At 38.0% G+C, this 23,144-nt stretch overlaps 1 protein-coding gene across 2 annotated transcripts in view; it reads right to left on the bottom strand.

Moving 5' to 3' along the window:
* The window catches only part of GALNT2 (polypeptide N-acetylgalactosaminyltransferase 2), a 101,737-nt gene that overhangs the window by 48,334 nt on the left and 30,259 nt on the right, over positions 1-23,144 (bottom strand). For both annotated transcript variants that reach the window (XM_061471290.1, XM_061471291.1), the window contains exon 2: positions 16-106. In XM_061471290.1, coding sequence (XP_061327274.1) covers positions 16-106 — 91 coding nt within the window. The remainder of the gene's footprint in view (positions 1-15; positions 107-23,144) is intronic.

The following is a 23,144-nucleotide window of genomic DNA, read 5'->3' as shown; positions in this document are numbered from 1 at the left end:
ATGTTACTGCAATACCTGGAGGTAGCGTCTCCACACTTTGTGCTTTGTCTTCCCCATCACTGCCACGCACGTCTTTCCTTTTTGGGTCAATATCATTTGGGTCCTCCTGAAAAAAAGTACATAATCCTTAAAATAATCTCCTTAATTGATCTAATTTTGTGTTTTCAAAACAAACAGCAATAACTAAGTTTTGTCACGTGAAGTGGTCCAAGAGAGCTAACTTTGGCTTTTAAGGGAAAGGATGATTTCTTCCATTCATTGAAAAATGTATAAATTCAGACTAAATGTTTAACACAGATTCTGCATTTAATTTATGTAGCAGTCCTTATTTGGGAAAAAAAAAGGAAATGTTTAAAGAAGAAAATCTATCACAAAAGATGGAATTTTCTTTCCAAATAAATAAATAAATAAATTAGTAACATTCAAGTGAGCAACAAAGATTAAACCCAAAGCCTGAAGAAAGCCTTACTCAAGCAAGGAACAGCCCTTTTTCTCTCAAACAGAAAAGTCAGCTTATCTAGCAGTTATATCTAGAGTGGCAGCCTTACTATTAAGAAAACACATCCAACAAATCTTCAAGTTGCTATTTTCATGTGTTCATTTCTGCACTTCATGGGCAACTCCTATGGAGTTGCAAATCCAGCAATATTGATAATACCCATTTAGAGAGAGGGAAAAAATTCCATCTTTCCCCTCTTCCTATTTCCAACATTTATTCTGAATCTGTAAATCTCATTTTCCTTTCAAGAGAAAAAAAAAACCACACTCTGGTATGCTCGTTACCACAAAAATACAAGATGTCAAGCTGGAATTCTCCCATAATGGATTTGGAAGAAGCAGAGAAGAGAGTATTTATAAGAAGGTAATTAGCAACTGTATGCCGATTTGCACACTACACTTAGCCAACTGATTTAAGTGCCATCAGCTTCTGTTGCTTTTACACATTTGCCAAAGGAAATTCTGTTTCCTTTTCTACATCTGCACTGAAGAAGTATCAATTATAATACCAGTTTTATTTGCACAGCCCTGCTAAAGACATCCATACTACAATCAGGTAAGAAGACACAATACTATGCCTATACTAATAAGTAAGTGCACCTAAAAACATTAACAGGCAACAAAGACAAGCAGTGCAGAACAGTTCGTATCTCTTCTAGGTATCCGTCATAGCCTCCAGAACAGGGTGATGGTGTTCAAAGCACGCACTGTAAGCTGTCTTTGCCATCCCAGTTCATAAGCCTCATCTGTGAATACCTTGTGTAAAACAGTAAGTAGCTGGAACAGGCCAAACTTACCTTAGGGAACATTTCAACCACAAATTATATCATTTCAGTATGTCCTCAGGTACGCCTGAATTATCCAACATAAATTCAGCTTAAGTGCCTACATTAACTGGGCACCAATATTCGGAAGTATGTTGAAAAAAGGCAGACTTCCAAAATACTGTAATGCAAAACTGAATACTGCTTTTTTGTTCTTGTTCATTATTTTCAGATAAAAAAAAGCCATCCAAATACTAAATCAATTAAAAAATGAAATGCTAGAAATGCATGTTTTTCATATCACCGTGCATCAAGGATACTAGAGAGAAGGAATTTGTCTAGGTTCTTGTAGTACCTTTCACCAGGTTGGTACATGCCTTGAGCCACTGCTTGTGAAGGTCAATAATTTCACTTCCAGATTTAAAACAACAGCAACAACAAAAACCAAAACACCTACCAAAAAAACACACGAGTACATTTCAAGAAAATTATCATGGCTCATGCTAGTGAGGGAATCTGTCTATCACTGTGCATGGAGTCTCACCAGCACACTGCAACAGAAGCTTTCTTTGGTTCTAGAAAATTGTATTTCACTAGTTATTTGGCTTTGTGCATCATATTAAAGATAGCAACACTATGGAAACACTTAAGAATCAACTGTAGCTGGAAGAAAAATCTTCCCAGTAAGAAGGCCAGGTTTTGCAGATTTCCAGAAGTTTCTTCATTATCCCAAATTACTGTTAACGAGCCTAAAAAATACCTAGCTAAATTGAAAAATGAATGCAAAACATCTATTAAGCAATGGAAAAAAGAAAAATTGCAAGGATTTCTCCTTTACTTAAACAAAAAATATTGAGTGCTTCCTCATTCTCTCCCTCCTTTTAAGGCTTCAGGGGAAAACTCTCCATTAATCCTTTTAGATGAGGAAAATGCACTATTAAGCATAATTATTTATCACTTTGGGGTTTGTTGTTTGTTTGTTTAAAAAAATACAACCAAAACACAACTACCAAAGGTGAACTTCAGATCTTACAGCTAAGTGCTGTTTTGTATGGCTTTTAGGAAACTACTTGGGTACAGCCTTCAGACATTCTGAGGTGAGCCAAGCTGCCAAGGATGAAAGTTCCCACCTCAGATTGCTAGATGTTCAACTTGCCTCCCAGGACAACAGAGTATAGGTTATTAACCTCAAACCTTTGTGCCCTAGACTAGGCGTCTGTGGTATTTTTCTTCTCCAAAAGAAAACTATTTTAATTATTTTTAAAATACACTATGTAGCTAAAAGTGATGTTCTGCTGTAAGCACTAACTTTCACCCAGTAAAGCATTTGGGTCCATGTGGGAAAACCATGCCTTTTAGGGGCAAACAATACGGTATATCCTTTACAGAGAACTCAGGTGTACAAAAGAAGAAAGCAGACATTAAAACCACAGATATAAGTAGAGCCACTTTCTTTACATCTCTGACTTAATTGCTTCAGCCTGTTAATTCGGTGCAATACACGAATGAATCACAGGGTCAAATGACATTCCCATGTTGTCATCATCATGGGACAGAGTTGCTTTTTCAGTTTGCTTGGAGTGAGACAAAATCCCAACTTCTAATGTGATCTTAAAGAAGCAGCTTGCATTTGATGAGTAATCTTCTTGGTATAAGATTAACAATGCTTGCACTGACAAAAGCCGGTCATACAAAAAGCTAAGCTCAAGGCAAGCTTGAAAGCAACTGAAATCATTTAAGAGGAGGCACAGCTCTGATCATGAGAGCACAAGAGGGAGATTTAATGAATAAAAATGAAAAAAGAAAAGGCTAAAGCTTTTTTTCTGTACCAAAATCCTATTAATACATTAATACTATTAGTAGTTAATACTTTAAAATACTATTTTCCTAACATATTAAGAAAGCTGACAATATCAGGCTACAACCTAAATATGTAAATGCTGTAAATACACCTGGGCAAGTACTTTGAGCTTATTAAAGAATAAAAATGGTAGATGGCAAACTAGCAGAGACAGTAATCAAACTTTAGATACACATGGAAAACCACTAGAGTAACACGTTTGCACTCATTAATCATGCAGTTATTTTCTCATGCCAAGATACATACAGCAACATCAAACAAAGTACACACTAGCTATAGGGCACACGTTGCAGGGATTTGGCATACATTAATTTTACACATCATGTCACTGCTTCACATTAATTCCTGATTCAGTATCAGATGACATGCAAAGAAACAAAAACTGCAACCTTTCGACTCTATTCAGTGGGAAATCTTACAGCAGTATTGTAATAATGTTTTATATGTACCAAATATATCTAAACTAAATGTAATTTTTAAACTAGATTATCTAAATACCTTTGCTACTCCAAAACCTCAGAAGTTAGTGATATATATTTACTTACCAAATCACTAAAACATCCTTGCAAACCATAACCACAATTCAATAGGGTTATATTGAATAAATTTGGGGGGGTTAGGGTTTTATTTGGCTTTTTTGTTGGGCTGATTAATCACTGAAGTGCAGCAACATTCCCTTTTAGGATATTATAAACTCTCTATGCCTCAGAAAGCCTACATCAGTTTACAAGCCTTGCTATTACCACTTTTCTTTCCCTGCTCAACTCGCCCACTCAAGAAAGACTGTAGATTGAATTTAAGATATGACAAAGATGCAATATGAAAATCCAGTTCTGAGACCTAGACTTGAAAAATTCTTTCAGGAAATGATTAGTTACACATTTGCAGCTGCTCTGACTGGTGAGGGGAAAGGGAGGATGAGGTAGTACAAATGCAAAGCAAGATTCAAACACATTTTTACAGCATTTCTACACATCTACAACAAGACACGATCATATTCAACAAGAAATTTAAGACTAGTGCCAATTGAGTTTAGAAAGCAGTAATTACACACAGATGTACATTAGTGGATAATTTCACTACTGTTACTTAGCTCTTGCAGGCCATTTACCTTTCTGGTTTTGATGTATTTATTTGCATCGATTACTCTATTCCCTACAAGCATTGCAAAGCAATTAGCATTTTGTCAACTGTTGTTCCATTTGGCACAGTAAAAGACATATTAAACTGATCCAAGTCCCTAGGTATTGCTCCTACATAAAAAACACTTAAAATCACTACTGTTTTCCTATTTCTGTCTTCCAATGCTTTTTTCTTTTAATTATAGTTTCAAGTATCACGGATTTGACATTTAACTGCTATGTATTAGATCTCATTATGGCAGAGATTTCTATCCTACACTGGCTTCTATCAACAACAGAACAACTTACCAACATGTAACATCGCTAGATATATTAAGATACCACACGCCTTACAAGTGGCAAGTCAGAGACTTCAGCAAAGCTCTTGTGGTTCCATACATCTTAAATGGGAGCTGAGTGTGCCTCCAATGCTAGCCATTGCTCTCACAGACAACCCAGATGCTGAATAACATGCAACACTTGGGCAAAGGAGATGGTTGGGAGTTAGGACTGCACCACATGCTACCTGGACAGCTGTTCAGCATCTCTTCCAGGGAAAGATGAGCGCCAAATGAAAACATCTCTCAAGCTACCCAACAAAGCGCTACCCAAAGGCTAAAGTTATGCAGCTGTCCTAGACACACATCAAACCAACTGCTTTGCTCATCACCATGTACCAGCACAACTTTTCAAAGAAATTCACACAGAATACATGAAGTGGGGTATTTAGCAGAATAAAACCAAGGTCTACTCACCTTAGCAGCACACAGTCAGATAGAATAACTGAAGAATGTGACTTCATGGGACATGCTAAGGCTTAATATATGGTTTGGTACTTGCTTTTAAGATGTTGGCCAAGGGCCAACAGACAGATTTTCTTCTACTGATGATTTTCTAAGAGGAAACTGAATACTGGCAGCATCTTCAAAGAGCATCATTTGATCCAGCTGGCCTAATACAAGGCTTTGCTGCATCATGCAGCACAGATCAGGCAAATTAGTTGATGATTTTGGAAGGGGTGCTCTCACTGCAGATGACACTCCTTTCAGCAGTTCATATACTTCTGTTATTATCATGTACTTGGGGCCAGATACACAAAAGCACCTTGATGTTATGTAGAGCAGCACTTGGCATTGCAACAGTTTAATACCGGCTACAATTCAGGTCTCTAAACCAAGCATGAAGGCTCCTTAGAGCTTAGCTACCTAAGAAAAGGACTCAAAGCCGAGCTGTCAGACAACTGCCTAAGCCACAGTCACAGCCAAAGCCCATTCTTCCTTGCCACTGCTGGCAGCACTGCCTCATTCCCCCCGAATTCAGTTTATAACCTTTAATTACGTCATGTTAGATGTTTGTAGAATAGCTAAGCAGGCTCTGAAGTGCTTGTTCCTCCTAACCCAGGAGACCCTTCAGGAGAGGATAGGATCCAGCCTGTTGGCTTGCTTTCTGACCTAATGCTCACTTGCCGCTTTCCAAGAAGTCTTCAGAAACATGATTCCAAGTCTCTCTTGCTATAGTAAATGAATCCAGCTTACCTACATGCCAAGCAAGCATTCCAGCAACTTAATGTAATTACATTACAGGGCACGCATGTATTCCCTTGTCAGCAAAAATGTTTTGTATGAAACACAGATAAAGAGTGCTCTGAAAATGCCTGAAATGATGCTTCTTACAGGCGAGATGAGCAGAAAATATCCCATAAACAAATCCCGACTTCCTTTGATTGCCCACTTGCTTAGCATTAGTAAAACAGACATTTCCAAGTACAGCAAGAAGCAAAGTATAAATAAACAGAAAAAAAACCTGAAAATTGTATGTACTTTTCAACAATAGATTACCACTGTTAGACATAATGTCTAAAACTATTACAGCAAAGATCATTTAATTTTCATTCTTACTCCTTTACTCAGTGTAAGCAAAATGCTGTCAAGGGTACATTCTTTTCATATGTTTGAATACTGCAGGGGGGAACTGACACACACACCCCTCATGCATACAAAAAGACTATTTTAAATTCTCAAATATGAGGGAAAAATCTAATCAAGATCATATTTTCATAGCTGCATAGGAAAGATGTTTAGGTACACTCTCAGCGAATACACTTAAAACATTCTGAAATGCCAGTTACTATAACCTATAGTTTCCAGACAAAATTAAATGCCTTAGTGACCAACATTTGCTGTAAATTTTACCTTTACTTAGGGCATAATGCATATTTTAGAGCTTAGACACTTTATGAAGTACCAAAACAACTATAAAACCTGACATTTTATAAACCCAGAATGGATTAGACAAAAAATAATGCTTTATGTGAAGTTTCTGGTACAGACTCATAGAATAGTTAAGGTTAGAAAGTTCCAACCCTCCTGCCATGGGCAGGGACACCTCACACTAGACCAAGTCTCCCAAGGCTCTGTCCAGCCTGGCCTTGACAACTGACAGGGATGGGGCATTTACCACTTCTTTGGGCAACCTGTTCCAGTGCCTCATCACCCTTGCAGTAAAGAACTTCCTCCTTATATCTAACCTGAATTTCCCCTATTTAAGCTTGAACCCATTACCCCTTGTCCTATCACCACAGTCCCTAATGAAAGAGTCCCTCTTTCACATCCTTGTAGGCCCCCTTCAGATACTAGAAAGCTACTACGAGGTCTCTTCTCCAGACTGAACAGCCCCAACTTTCTCAGCATGTTTCATACACCAGAAAGAACATGAAAGCAAGAGAAATACTGCAGAGAAACCATTAAAAGGCTTTGCTGTTTTGGGTTGTTTGTTGGCTTTTTTTTCCCCTCAAGACTATGCAATCCTCATGGCTCATGTGTAAGAGTGGATGGTGGGGGAGAAGAAACATTTAAGGGTACTGGGTCTGACAGAGGAGCAAACTCTCAAATGCACCAGTAACTTTGAAAGCAACAAAAAAAGATCTCTGAGCATTACAGCAGGGAGTCAGAAACAGTATCCAGTATTTCCCGATGAATTTATCATGTCTCAAAAAAAAAAAAAAATCTCACTTGTCTGAACCGCATGCCACAAACTGTGAAAATAAAACATCACAAAACATATGCAATGATTATTTAAAATCAAGATAACATCTAAGTCTATTATCACTCAATTTTACTTCCCAAAAGAAAAGACTTGGATAAAATAAGACATTTATTTCAATAGTTTATTCATGGGGTTTTTTTTCAAAATAATGTTTATAACAGCCTTCTATTCCAAAATTATTGGCAGTGCAGACACACAGTTCCATGATTTACACAGTAAGCGCACACTTAGCAGCAATGGTGTTTATGTTGCTTTTAGTTGCACTATAGTAGGAAAAAATCCGAGAATAAATTAATCATAAATCATCATCAATCAAAAGGAATAGAGTGATTTGATCTGTTATACATATGCCAGGAAAAAACTTCAACAGCAAAAAAAGAAAAGTCACAAAAACATCATAAAACTTTATCATTTGCAACTTGTTAAGCGCATCTTATTGGTATGTTTGCCAACAGGGAGGATTTTGTCATCATGTCTTATATGGGTTAAGAATTGTTTTGAGGTACATACTCAGACAGCAGCATTAATTTTAGCATGCCTACCTGGTACCTACTGCTTTTCCCACACTTCATAACATTTGCATAGAATATTTTAATTTTTTTAATTATTATTTTAATTTAAGAGTTTCTGGAATAAGAAAAGGCAGAAAAAGGGCAACAGATCCCAAAAAAGTAAGGCATGACTTGATTCACAAACACTATCTGCCCACTGTGCTTCTTTCAAAGTCCATCCATAGCTCCCCTGTTTGAGAATTACTATGTGCATTCATTTTCTTGCTTGAGCACTTTCCAAGATGAGAAATCTGAACATTCAAGTAGCTTAATACAAGTACACAGACTCTAATTCAGATCCAAGAGATATGGCTGGCCCATCAGTCATTCAAAAAATTAATGAGATTAGACTAAACCCCTACTTAAGAATCCCAGTTGATTTTACTTACAGCAGACAAAAGGTCCCTTGGAGCAACTAGTTCAGCAAGAGGAAGAAACCAGAAGGACAATATAATCTTAAACTGCTGCAATGCTTTGCAAAGGAAGCATGTAGCTGGTGCTGCTTACCCTGACAAGTCATCTGCTCTAAAGGCCAGATGCTACTGCTGAAAGAGGCTGTTCACACTTCACCACATCTCCATCCTGAGCTGCTGAACTGTCCCTACTTCTCCCTGTATAGACTGGTGTGGCAGATCAGGTGATCCCATTCATTTGGCTGACTTGACAGTAAGCTGGGGGCATGTACAGATGCATTATTTCACTGGTTGGACTTTTTTTAAACTACAAGTTCAGCCAGTAAATTATCCAATGTATTTGATGCAAGGGAAGCAGTAGTCAGGGTAGCAGGGGAAAAAAGCTCTGAAAGGGGTGTTCCCATTACAAGTAAAGGATTACAAGTTTAGTTACAACATTAATTCACCCATCACTCAAAACCACTATAATTTTTTCTGCTTGAAAGAACGCAATTACTCCAACAAATGCTCAGGCATGATTTAATGTCACCTCTTGTTAATTCTACAATATCAGAAGTGTCCAATGAATTAGCCTGCATTTCAAAGTCCTGTCCCTAATCCTCTTTGAATGCAACTCATCACTGCTTGCTCTTAGCTATAAGACTGACTCTTTAAAGGAAAAAATAAACCTCTTCTACCACAGGGTATGGCATGAAGGACGGAAAGTGAAGTGGGGAAAGCAAAGAAAGCAAAAGGTATAGTGCTCTGTTTTAATATTAACTATTTTCTGGATGTCCAGGAAACTGAAGTTAAATAATTAAAAGTGAAGGATTGAATACATAATCAGAACTCAACTTAAAATGCATGCAACCAGAAAAATATGTATACTGAACTATTCCAGTAGTCCAGGTATTTATTTCCAATTAGTTTCCCAATGACACCAAGCTGTGTGGTTCGGCTGATACGCTGGAGGGAAGGAATGCCATCCAGAGGGACCTTGACACGCTTGTGAGGTGGGCTGATGCCAACCTCATGAAGTTTAACCATGCCAAGTGCAAGGTCCTACCCCTGGGTCAGAGCAATCCCAGGCACAGCTACAGGTTGGGCAAAGAAGCGATTCAGAGCAGCCCTGCAGAGAAGGACTTGAGGGTGTTGGTTGATGAGAAAATGAACATGAGCCAGCTTCAGTGTGTGCTCGCAGCCCAGAAAACCAACTGTATCCTGGGCTGCATCAAAAGGAGCATGACCAGCAGGTCAAAGGAGGTGATCCTGACCCTCTACTCTGCTCTTGTGAGACCTCACCTGGAGTATTGTGTGCAGTTCTGGTGTCCTCAGCATAAAAAGGACATGGAACTGTTGGAACAAGTCCAGAGGAGGGCCACGAGGATGATCAGGGGACTGGAGCACCTCCCGTATGAAGATAGGCTGAGAAAGTTGGGGCTGTTCAGCCTGGAGAAGAGAAGGCTGCATGGAGACCTCATAGCAGCCTTCCAGTGTCTGAAGGGGGGCTATAGGGATGCTGGGGAGGGACTCTTCATTAGGGACTGTAGTGACAGGACAGGGGGTAACGGGTTCAAACTTAAACAGGGGAAGTTTAGATTGGCTATAAGGAAGAAGGTCTTTCCTGTGAGGGTGGTGAGGCACTGGAATAGGTTGCCCAGGGAGGTTGTGAATGCTCCATCCCTGGCAGTGGTCAAGGCCAGGTTGGACAGAGCCTTGGGTGGCATGGTTTAGTGTGAGGTGTTTGTGCCCATGGCAGGGGGGTTGGAACTTGATGATCTTAAGGTCCTTTCCAACCATAACTATTCTATGATTCTATGATTCTCCAATTACACACTTCTGAGGGCAGCAGTAGGCAATCCCTCAGCAAGAACCAGCTGGTGCAGAAGGGAAAAATGAAAGCAAAAAAACTCCCATAGCTTTACAAGTATCTTGAAGCACAGAGAGCAGAAAGAGAAAGCCATTAGAACTAAACCTTTTCCAGCTTAATTTTGTTTTATTTAAACGTACAAATGTAGCTGATATCAAAAGGATACATGCTTATCAGAAATGCAAGTATATCTAAAGGCAAACAGCTGTGATAGTTGTGTCTGCATTTTGTTAGTACAGGGAATGAGGTGACTACTAAAATAAAACAACATTGGAAATCGAATCCAAGAGAACAACCCTGGATGAGGAAAGTGGAAGAACAAGGGAAAACAAGATGCAGTTAACAGGTTGTTTTGGTGGATCAGATCTGCAGGGTTATGATGCAATGAAGCAACACAACATTACACCATATTTTCTCAGACCTAACAAAAGGTTACCACAGGCATGTAAGGAAACCAGTTTGAGTAAAGGGGATTAAAATTGCTGTGTCTTGGATCTTTTTCACAGCTTGCAAAAGTATTGCTTTGTTCTTTAAGAAAACAATAGAAAAACAAAATGTGAGACTGACTTAAAATCTCTGCCTTTTAAAAAGGGGGAAAAGGTTAATCTTCAGATTCAGAAAGTAGAGGCACTGAAAAACAAGGAAATTATTTCCTTCTACCTCTGTTTAAGGGGGCAAATCCTTGAACACAGATGGCATAAGTCCCAGAAGCCTAAAAAAAACACTTAGTAACTCCTATAATTTAATAACCTTACAAAAAGCTTGCATTTGATAGATGACTTCTGCCTTCCATAACTCCCTGCATATTTTCTCTTCTATCCTTACATTAGGATTTATGGACAAGTCTCTGCAGGTCTGGGCACATGACACAGGATCAGTATTTAGCATCAGTATTTCACTGCAGATTCTCGCATAAAAAAAATAAATCAAAAGAAAAATCAAAATTAAAAATGCTGCCCACAAGGATAAAGTTTCAGCACAATGGAAAAATTCTGACAGTAAACGGTAACTACTAATGCATTCAAACATTAAAGGTTCCATAGTATGAAATTCACACAGGTAATTACCAGTAACATCTGCCAGTTTTGCCTGATCTAAACAACATCATCTGAAATACTCAATCATAGGCAATCCCATATTGAAACAAATGGCTATGACAAACCAGACAAGAAGTGTGAAAGGCAAACCCTGCATACAAATACACTACAGCGATACTTCCTTCAAGCTTTCTGCCAAAATTTTAGTACTAAGGTCTGTATCTGAAATAGGTAATGCTAATCTTTGTGTCTAAGAAACAAAGAACAAAGCTATACAACATTCTACCTTTTAAAAGCACCATTCTGCAATAAGGCACCAACTGGGGGAGGGAAGAAGCTTGCTTTTTGTCTAAGGTTAACACCCAAACTAATGCTAATACAGGAATCCCATGTCACAGCAGTCTATCAGTAGAATTTCAGACACACAGATCCACAGCTTCAAGGAGGGAAATCAGGCATTTCACCTTGCTGCTATGCATTCTGCTCCTAGCACACTCGTATCTCCTCCTCCAAACTGCACTTCATTAGTTTGCCTGTCCTTTTGTGAGAAAGTACATTCCTTCATGTTGGGATCCTGTTCGTTCAGTCCTGAGCAAGGCAGATAAGCAAGTCTATGACCAAAGGCAGATGGGGAGGAACAGAGGGGAGCAGCAGCTTTATGCAAATAAATTTTATACCAAATATATAAAATTGCACCCTTTAGATAGGATTTAGGTCCTGTGTGCAAAACTGCCATGATTTCCACTGTGGACGAGATGTACCTATGAAACCTGAGAGAACACAACCTTCAGTTGTAAGACAATGCTAGAAATATACAAACCTCTACAGGAAAATGAGTTTTCACAGCTGAGAGGAAGACATTTAGAAAGGACTGGGAAGTTTACTGAAGCATTCCAGAAATCCTGCACACTTGAAAGCAGCAAGCTGGAAGGTGATTTCATACTATACAGGCACACTGGAGTTAACCTCATTCTAAAAAGAGGTGGAAAACCTCTTTCTGGATGTTAAAGCCTAGCAAGAAGAGGATGGAGGCTAAATCCTGCTCAAGTTATGGCCCATTCATCTGCAGTCCCTCAGAGGAGAGGTCACCAACTGTGCACCCTTTGTGGAGATCTCACACAGCCTCCACAAAGAGCCCTTATCACAGAAACTGACCTCAGAGAAGGAAAGCCAGAATTAAAGTCTGAGCCAAGCATGACGGCTAAACCAGGTGCAGCACAGAAAGCTTTTGTGCTGTCTCTCAAACCTAATAAGAAAATGTCTTGGAATTTAACAACTCAAAAGACTCCTACAGGAAAGACGACTCCAACTCAGATTCCAGTTTAAGGCTGCCTAAACCCTTTGGTAGGATTGTATGAGCTACCATTTTCTAGAATTCATTAGCTCAAACAAGGTTTTTCACTACCAAACTGGAAATGGAATATTGGCTTTAATGTTGGAAAATGCCAAAAGATGAGGTAAAAGCCATCATCTGTTTTGGAAGCAGTGAATAGTATATAAAAGAGCAAAACGTCACTCTTGTCATCTACCGTTTCCACAATATGTACTACCCCACTATTTTAAACAGTGAGTGCACTGCCTCCTCTCACTAGGTACGCCCATATTCTGACATTTCAGTCATAAGTCATCCAAAGTAATTCAGAAAATAAAAGATTTGAAGTGAATGACTCCTTAAATTCACGTCCATGGATGCACATATACATATATATGCACACACAAGACTATATACACATATGCATACATAGAGAGAAGTACCTTTCCACATCAGCAGCCAGATGTGAACTCAAATTGCAGACTGACTTTGTGTTAGGAAAACGGGGGCAGGCACAAGGGTGGGAGACCAAGTGCACTTTCAAAAGTGCAACAGAAATCCTAACAAGTAGTTTGAGCTACCATTAAAAGTCAGGAAAAAAATTGCTCTCTGGCAAGTGAGAAGTGTTTAAATCCTGATCATAGCACAGCAGCAAGTAACAAAATTAAGAGATGTATTACACCAAAGAAGGCAAAAAATGCTAAGGAGAAGAAACGAGATCTCATGAAAAATAAGGGAAAAAAATAGTAGTATCAATTATCTTAAACTCAAGACACAGCAGCATTCCCAAATGTAGCTGGCAGAATAAAAAGGTGTGTTCAGCTTCCTGTAAAATACATTGTCACATGGATTAGAAAAGTCCTTAAAGATGAAAGAATAAGGACTACACAACACTCAGGAAATATAATGCACACCAATACAATAGAAGGCAGCTCCACATCTCAAACTAGCTCCAGTTAAGAAAATGGTTACCAGTTTGATGCTTGTACTGGCCAGCAGGCTTAATATTGAGAAAGATCACTGCACTGCTCCAAAAACTTCAATTACTCTACATGAACATAGTAACTCCCTCATATGGTGGTGGTCAAGCAAGCAAGACAGTCAGGTAATGCAGTGAGTATCTAACACTACAAATTATTTTTAAAGAAAACACTACTCATGACAATAAAGGGGTCATTAATAGGATATATTATTTCTTATTTCTCATCATTTTTCATTTCATTTACTGTAACAGTCAAAACAGTAGCAGAACAACTGACAATGAAATAGCTGAAGTGGTGGGAAAGGAGAATTTTAGTATGGACTATTCCACATAATATGATTTGAGACAGTGGCATTTTCTTTCCTTTATTCATCTGAAAACACGGGGCCTTTTTATGCCTTTGCATACACTGCAGATGCGGTCCTCAGTTTTGCACAGCAGTAACACCATTCCACACCTGAAATCTGACTCATCTACTCTTTCCAATTGTTACCTGACTGGAACATCATCTCTACAGGATAGCAACCTTCTTACCAGCTGAAATGGGGATCACTGTCTTTAAATCAGTCTGACACTCCATTATCAAGTGCCACTGTGTTCACTAAATTTATCAGACATCTCACCAAAAAAAATATTTCAACACTGGACTGCGCAATCAGATTGCTACAGCTGTATATTCCACTTTTACTGACTGCAGACACTGTTTAATCTCTCTTTTATACAGTCTCATTTTACATAGAACTTCAAGCAAGGTCATCCTTTACAAACACATGTAACAGCTGTCCAGCCCCAGCAGTTCAGACAACAGGGGAATGAAGGGAACAAGTAGTAACACAGTATATACTACATGTAGGTCTGAAGACAGTTTGTATCACTGGCTTTTTAAACCACTTCCTTCATCACTGTTCTTCCCAATCATCCATAATTCATCATCACAATGAGGCATTACAAGTGTCAAGCTTCATCAGCCAGTCTTTTCATTAAAAGGCTGAACAACAATATTTCAAAAGAGCAATAGGTTACAGCTGTAGGCATTCAGTATCTCGAACTGAAAGCTAGATCCTCTAAGGCAAAACAACAACAAAGAAAACAAAAACACACCCAAACCAAAACAACTGTTCTGGATATTTCTTTAGTCCTAGAACACTTTGTTACACCTAAAAGATTTAGAGGAGAGAATAAGAAACAAATTGCTCATCAAACAATCGGAGGGATTCAAACTACATGAGTCAGAAGAGCTCAAGTACTCTCATCTTCCTAATGACTTGTTTTGGATAGTGTGGATAAATAAACCATGTTTAGTCAACTGGCTTCAATTTTTAGATAAGTCACACTATACAAAATTTAGAGCCACCAAATCTTAAAAACCCTACACATTGCTCTAATTTCTTACCCCATTTTGTCTGTAGTTTGGAAAACAGCACCGAAATATTGAGCTGCAGCATACAAGTGAAACTAAGCTTCAGAGAGCTTATATCTAGCACAGCCATACTTCCCATTTACACAGACTAATAATTTAAAAGCTATTTCTACACTAGTGAGCAAATATGATCTGTCAAAATTCCTTAAATTCTGCTCATATGGCCAGATTAATAGTTGAGCTACAGACTAAATGCAGCTTTACTATCATTTTTAAGGCTTCAGTAGGACTAGAACAGATAACAGAATAGAATTGATAACAGAACTACGCAAGCAGCAGTATTTATAAGCCAAGGCCATGAGAAATTGGGCTTTGTAATTGTAACCCACAAGGAGCCTCAAATACTTCAATTCTCAACACAGCCATTCCTTCAGGGAAGTCATAACCTGATCTGCCCGTATCTGCTACATTGTCTAGTTTTAAAGACCTTGACAAAGATGAAATATTGAAGTTCATTTTTAACTGAACAACAGATTCAAAAGTGGAGGAGGGAGAAGAGGAAGGAAGGAAAGGATAGGACAGTCCATCAAACAAGTTTGCTGGGTAGGGAGGAAGTCTAAAAAAACAGTCACACACAGATTTAAAGACACCTAAAGAAAATGAAGAAAACCACCAGAACTACCAAGCAACAATTCAAAGCAAGCATTTCTTTGACGCTTAAGTCTTACTACAGGGTACATATCTTTCAGGTAAAAGCAACTTTAAAAGGTTTATTATTAAAATCTTAGACCCCTTGAAAACTCATGTATTTTGCATTTATAGGAAAACACAAAAATAGAGACATAGGTCACCTGCTCTAAAAGTGTGTGCTGTTCCATTGATGGATATTATTCACATGTTGAGATTAAAGCTGGAAAAAAAAAAAATGAAGTGCTAAAGAAAATTCTGAAAGATAAAATCCCTAAATTTACACAAGCACAAAAAACATTCACAAATAATTTAAAAAGAGAAAGGAGGGAGAAACACCTATTAACTTCTCCAGCTACTGGATGCTACTTTCCAAAAGCCAAGTAGCCAGTACTTTTTGCCAACCCCAAGCAATATTGCTTGGTACTTCCAACCTTCTTCCCCCTTTTCTTTTTCATTCATGCACTCACACGTCTCTCCTCTGAAAGGATGTATCAGGCCTTTAAACCAGAGTTGAATTCTTTGATGCTCAGACTGATCAGGTGCCACTGAATCAAGCTGCAACACAAACAGGAGTAAGTTATAGCAGTGGTTTCTTACATGGCTTTTGAAAGCCGACAGCTCAACTTCCTCAATCTAACATCAAAACCTGTTCCACTGCTGTATTTCACAAGGCTGTCCCCTTTCAATTTCTCCAAATGTTTCTGACTGTTGGCATTATAAAAAGGAGTTGCTTGCTGTCAGCATTAGGTGCACCTGAAAAACCCGTATATTATGATTTGGGATGGCCAAACTTGGCTCCGAAACAATGCTAAACACGGTTGACATATTTTCTTCTACTGCTTCAAAGTTAAACAAGCAGGAACAACCAATTTTACAATTTTTCATGCTTTTGACTTTTTTACCATCAGCACTTAAGGCAAAGCACTCAAAAAAACCCCACATTTTAGGTCACATAACTACTTGTTGCAATGTCACATATTTATAAAAAATGCCGACAGTATATAAAGGTAATCTCTAAGCTTTCTTATACAGGAAGAAATGCCCTGATTAAAGTAACTGGGCAAGAGCTTCACTTACAAGCATAAGAACATAACTTGGTTTGTAATACTTGTGCACAAAATTTTTGTTGGGTTTATTCCTGTATCACCTGTTTTCATTACTACCAATGGAATTCTCTTTTTTGGCTGGAGTTACTGAAAACAACAACTAGCCCATTGCCAATGATGAGTGAACTGTCAGATGTAAATGGAAACTCAGAATTTTAAAATTACATTTAAGTTTGTGAAAACCAACAGAATATTGAGTAATTGTTAAAATCCATGACCTATGGTAGGAACCATAGAATTTTCTGTTAAGAGACACCTTTATCAGTTCGTTGTGCTTTTTTTTTTAATCAGGCTATTAGTTGAAATGCTTTTCAGATACAATAGTAAGGCCGTCTTATTAAACACATTACTACAAACAACAGCTTTGAGAATAACCTTGGGTCATTGCCTGATGGCAGTAAGCCTGAAACAGTACACAGGTTGATCTATTAGTTTTGGACACAGGAAGACCTTCCATTTACAAAATCAACATACTAGAAGCAAAGATAAACTTACACACAACCTCATACACTGCAATTAACACTTCACTTTAATAGAAAATATTGATTCAGTCTTAAGCAGCAGTTTATTCCACTAGCTACAAACCACTGCTGCTAGCATCTCTGAAGAGAAAAAAGGCCATTCAATTTTTAGATTTTCAAATACCATTTTGTGCTGCTTTTCACAATTTTTTTTTTAGTTTTAATCAATGGTAAAATTGTATTTATGGAATAATAACTTCAAATAAAAAGCAGAGTATACTTTTTTAAGTCTAGGATACAAAGTCTTATAACAATTATTCAAGGTTTGTCTACTGAATTTAGTATTCAGAGATAGTTCACTGGCAACCATGCTTTAAGCCTTGTGAATATCAAGCAGCACCTTGTATTTTTTAGTGTCCCTTTACACAGGGATGAACCTGTATCTTCTCACATTAAACACTTGCAGGTTAAAGTAGCATATTTTTCCTCTCCTGTTTAATTTAAATTTCTTAGCCCAGTTTTCTTACATATTAATATATTTTTACTATCATCCTGCACTCTGCTAGGTTTCTGGATTAAGGGGTTTTGTTGATTTGATTTTATTTTTATGCACTTTTCTATGCTGAGTGATTTAAAATAAAAGAGAGGCTTCCTTCATAATGGATTTTGTATGCTTTTTCTTCCTTGACCTTCTTCCCAAATTAAAATACAAAGTACCTCTCGAAGAGTTTACATACCTGATGGCAATTCTCAGAGATAATTCTGGGGAAAGATCTAGCCACCACCACTGAAAACTACCTCATACTGAAGATCTTGACCACATGAAGGAGGGTGAGCATAGGGGGCAGGATCACAAAACGTGATACAGAGAACATAATCTATCAGCCCTCAGATGTGGTATCAAGAATGCTCTCTTCTGAACAAAAGATACCACTTCTCATTTTTTAACCATGTACAGTCATTTCTGTCTACTTGCTAAATTCCAGGAGACTCTGTAGTGAGAGCAGAGAAAAAAGGAATTTGAGGAAAATGCAGAACCTGCAGAACTGTCAGAAGCAGAGTTAAGAGATTTTTCAGAAGAAAGAGTCTTGTCTGGAACAGTCTAAAGGGGGGAAAAGGCAGGGGGGAGGAAAATAGCATATACTGTTTAATCCTAAAACTCAACACACACACACCCGAGGACAAAAAAATGAAAAAAAAAAAAAACAAAAAATGAAAAGAAAAAAAAAGCTTCATACCCAGGTTTAATTATGGAGAAGAAAAGCATCTTGAGATTATTTCTACCATAAGCTTTTATAAGGCAGAAGAGATCATAAGGAATGGTCCTCCAAAATGAAAAGAAACTTAGAGCTCTGCACCAGCAGGATCAAGAAAACACAAACCTGTTGTGAAGTGCAAAATGAATCTTAAGCATTAATCTCTACAAATGATATAACTGTATGAATAAGACATATTCCAGATAAAAGTAAGTATTTGTTTTCTTAAACAAAATCATTCCCTTGGAGACTAAATGAAATACTGGTTATTTTTACTTAACTTTGATTTCCCACATTTTCAACCCTTCAAAAGGAGAACTGCATCCCTGATGACAACGATTTTCTTGAAGATCAGTACAAGCTGCAGGGCTCTGAACTTTCTATAAACAATACTGAAATCTTGTAACCCTTTGAAGAAAATAACGTCTTTATTGCCAGTCAAATACTAAAAACATGAATTTACGTAGCTAGGTTTAAGAAGAAAAAAAAAAAGAAAGAAATACAGCGTAGAAACCATGAAATACACCAAGCCTCAGGGAACCCACACAACAGCGCTACCGGAAAAACACCACCACCTTCCTCCTCCACACTACTGATAAACTGGACATGTCTGCTTTCAAATGAAGGACAAGGTTAAAATTAGTTTTCCCTGCTCTTGCACCAGACTTTTTGCAGTTCGCATTCTTAATTCGCTTTTTACACTGGTTCAGCACACAGAAGGCTGTGTTACAGATGCACATTGGCAATATGTCTAGTCACAGCTGAAAAAAAGCTTTAAAAAAACCCTTGAAGCTCATTGCTAATGAGCTTCAGATATCTAGTTCTGAATATGCAGAAAAGCAGACCATACACACAATGTCACCAAGATTAGCCTGTGCACTGATCAACTCAACTAGCAGGAACTAAGGACATCCATAAAGACAAATGAGCAGAGTTGGCAGACACAAAAGAGTGTGTGTCTCCAGGAGCTCTTCATCATGGCTGTGCTGAACAGACAACAGAAGAAGAGCTCTGCTTTGATGGATACAACTCCCAGAAACAACTCAAAACTATTAAGAGTATACTTTCAAGCAGAGTTTCTCATGCCTTCCATCTAGATATCTATTAATCTCTTACCAAGTGCCAACGGAACACCACTTCTCAGTTTTATTTTCCACTAAAGACAGGGCCAGACATCTCCAAGTGACTACTACATTACATCTGAGCCCAAGCTGCACAGCTATGTCAGCTATGACCCAGCTAAAAGTTGGGTATACTCAAGAGTATGCAGGTACCGACAAGTGAACCTAGACACTCTGCAAAAGTCTATTCTGGTAGACCAATTACACCAGGTCTTCACATGGCAGAGCTAGCACACCCAAGAGCACACTGTAGCAGAAATGTTATAACGTACACAGATAATGTACTGGAATGCATTGGTCCTGGAAAGGTAGCAGGCTTGAACCATCAAAAGGAGACTCTCTTGATGGCCTAGAGAGCTTAGAAGTAAAGGAGTTTGTGCCCTGTGAAGTTTTGTTCTCTTTCAAGCCACTGGAAGAACTATTAAATCTCATCTGTTAGGCTGACTAAGATGACAGATGTGCAAGACATTTTAGTAAGTCAATTCTATTTTCTGGTAGTAAATACACTTGCATTTTAGTGATGTCTACACTGATCCCAAAGAAGGGATGCATTTACTCAATAGAACGTTACTCTCTACCCAAAAAAATTGCCCTAAAAAAAAAAAATTTTGAAAGGATTTCATGCACACAAGAACTATGGAAACTGAAGGGGTGGGAAAACCAAACGACAGTACATATTTAACATTTTTAAAAGGTACAAAACTTTGAAATACACCACTTGTCCTATTAATTTTCCAGCTGCCTACTGCTTATGGGTAAAGCTTCAGACAAGTCTTTCTTCCTTGTAAGAGCAGTAAGCAGTGAACTTTTGTAACAAAGCAAGAATCTGTTGGAAACAAACTAGATTTCCATCATAAGATTTCTGCTTCAAAGTCAAACAAGGTTCATTTCAAAAGCCCACCTTTCCAAAAGCTATCAGAGGCTATGAGATATCATTCTTAATTGTTCTACAGTACTTTACACAGTAACACTGATCAATATGACAAAAAAACCTTAAACTATTTCTCCTTTTCCATTGGTCCCTCGTGGTACTTTGGTAAGTCAAATACCACAGCAGATGCATAAGAAGTCCTTGGCTAACAGAAAATTATTAGCTGAACAGGTTTTTTGCTGCAAAACCAGTAAACTGTATGGAAAGATATTCCTTCCATACCAAAAAAAAGCATTACAAGGGAGAGAACAGAAAATTAAATAGCTGTTCTGGCAGTCAATACTTATGTTGTCCTGGAAAAACATACCGCATGTCATCCATCATGACAAATGTATTAATACAGAAATGAAAAGTCTAGAATCCTCAGGCTGCCAAGTTTCATTGCTGCACAAGAAAATCAGGTTTGGCTTTCTCTTACTCCCACTCATGATCTTATCAAGTTCTTGTATTAGTCTTCCAATGATTCATATCCAAACAAACAAATCTTCATCTTAAGTGATTTTTAATGAAATTACTACTGATAAGATTCATAGATGTAAACAAGAAGAAAAAGTGCTTTATCAAAATAAGATAGAAAAAATGCAAGAAACATGCTAACACTGAAGTTTCTGTATGAATGCTTATCTGTGGGTTAACAGCATTCCCGTTCTGAATGCTACCTGGTTTAAGTTAAGATTTAGTGGAAGTACGCTAGATATACTTCTTGGTCCACCAATAAAGGCATTGCTTGCTGAGACAATTCTGCTTTACAGATGATTGAAGAATAGCTTAGCAAATCTGAGAGTTTCCTAATTTGTTACATAGAAATATTTCCTAGTAACATTCCTTTCCATCTTGAGAAGGTGACTGTAAGGAAAAGGATTTTCAACTTCTATTTTTAAAACCTTGGAGGAATGCATACTATAAACATTACTCCAATTATTTAAAGATAAAGCTAACAGAATATTACAGAACTGTCAAATGTAAAAGCAACAGCTAGCTTTCCCATGCAGTTACTATATTCTAGGCTTTCTACATGCTTTTTCAGCACTGCATCAAGGATTTAAGCATTTCTATGTAAAATGTTCCCAATATTGAAGCCTCTGCACACACACACATTTTTATATTACATTTAGTGTTTTCCCTGAGTTTTCTTTTTTTAAACAAAGGAGAACAGATAATCCTGACAAATTTTTCAAAAGAATTATAAGGCTTCAGAATGAAGGCATGACAGCTATGTATTGCAACATGATTCATATCTGATGCATTAACTGAAGAGTGAGAGCTGAATTAAAATGTTAGGCCAATCTGCCAGCACAAACAAGAACTTCAGTAAATGGTAGTTTTCCTTTTAACTCAAAAGGCTGTGTTTTGGGCAGAATTCATGCCAGTGCCTTCACAATGACCTGCCGAGGAACTATCCTCAGAGTTCACAGCTCACTGCTTGGCCAAAGGCCATCCTCTGCACCATGCAGAAGTTGGCAATATACCCCTGCTCCAAGCTGCCAGCTCAACCGTGCTCTCTGCCAGGAAGCAGTTACTCTGTGAACAAACCTATAGGAGAGAGCAACCGATCAAGTTATTTTTAAGGTACAATTGGCTAAAAGCAACAAGCATGGTGGACTACATTGCTCTCCTCCAACCATATTGTCTACCATTAATTTACTTTAGTCACAAGCAGCATCAGCTTCTGCTCCACTGCTACCCATAGCCTGGCCAAATCAATTCTGTGCATTTTGATGACATTTTTGATGACATTTAATTGTTTCACAAACCAAAGTGCCTGGACATGTGCTCTCCAGTTGTGTTTGCTGCGCACATCGTTCCCCTCTTGGGAGGCTATTCATGACTAATACAACTTTAGCCTGATGTCTGATCAGCTCATCAGCAATAGATGATTTGTTAGGAAAATATACTCCTTCACTGCAATCAACACAACCGGATAAGTACAAAACCAAGCAACCCTTCACTTTCCTAGAGACAACTCACATTGCATGGCCTACAGACTCACTTGGCACACAGAAAGCTAAAAAAAGTATCTAGTTAAATAGCATAAAAAGCAGAAGACAGACCAGTAACCAATTTTGCCATCCATCTTGCACTCTACAGCATGTGCTCTCTCACAGGGCCATGGCCTTACCTCAAATAAGCAGTGAAATATCTTGGCAAAGATGAAAAATCAGATTTTTCTTAACTTGCATGGCTACAGAGTCTAAAACACCCGAGGACATAACTGGAGTCTTGCTTCTCAGAGTACTTAAATACAAAGCTACTTTGTGAGTTTTCTGGTTAGATTCACAGGCAGCCTTATTTTCATTTTAATGGGAAAACTACCCCAGAACAAGTGTGCGTGAACGAAGGCAAGCCCATTTGTCAAACATCCAAAATTATTATTTTGGAAACAAATAAGCAAGTGCAATTTAATTTGATTTCACTTAGCAAGTGCTAAAAGCCAAACAATGCGATACTAATTAGTTCAAACTGACAACGAAAGGAATTTCCCAGTTACTTCAAGGATGACTTTTGTGAAGCCAACCTTTCCTAATAAAGAAAAACAGCTCTACACCTACACAGAAATTCTTGATCTCTGCAGAAGTTTCTGCAAATTTAAAGGCACTGCAAAGATAAAACTTGCATTACAGCACTTAATTTACTATTTTGATAGCTGCTAATTCAATAGCACTTTCAGAAGATGAAAGTCATTGTTTCATGTGGCTATTAGGTCTCTACAACAACTAATGATTTGGGAAGGCAGCAAGAGTTAGCCTCATTTTCAGACACCTTGATTACAAGAAGTACTATGGCTT

This window comes from Pezoporus flaviventris, unplaced genomic scaffold, assembly GCF_033815535.1.
Source record: "Pezoporus flaviventris isolate CSIRO_AGI_PZ_B2104156 unplaced genomic scaffold, CSIRO_AGI_Pfla_v1 ptg000066l, whole genome shotgun sequence".
NCBI lineage: Eukaryota > Metazoa > Chordata > Aves > Psittaciformes > Psittacidae > Pezoporus > Pezoporus flaviventris.
The sequence above is the reverse complement of the archived record's forward strand: the minus strand, read 5'-3'. Positions and strand labels throughout refer to the sequence as shown.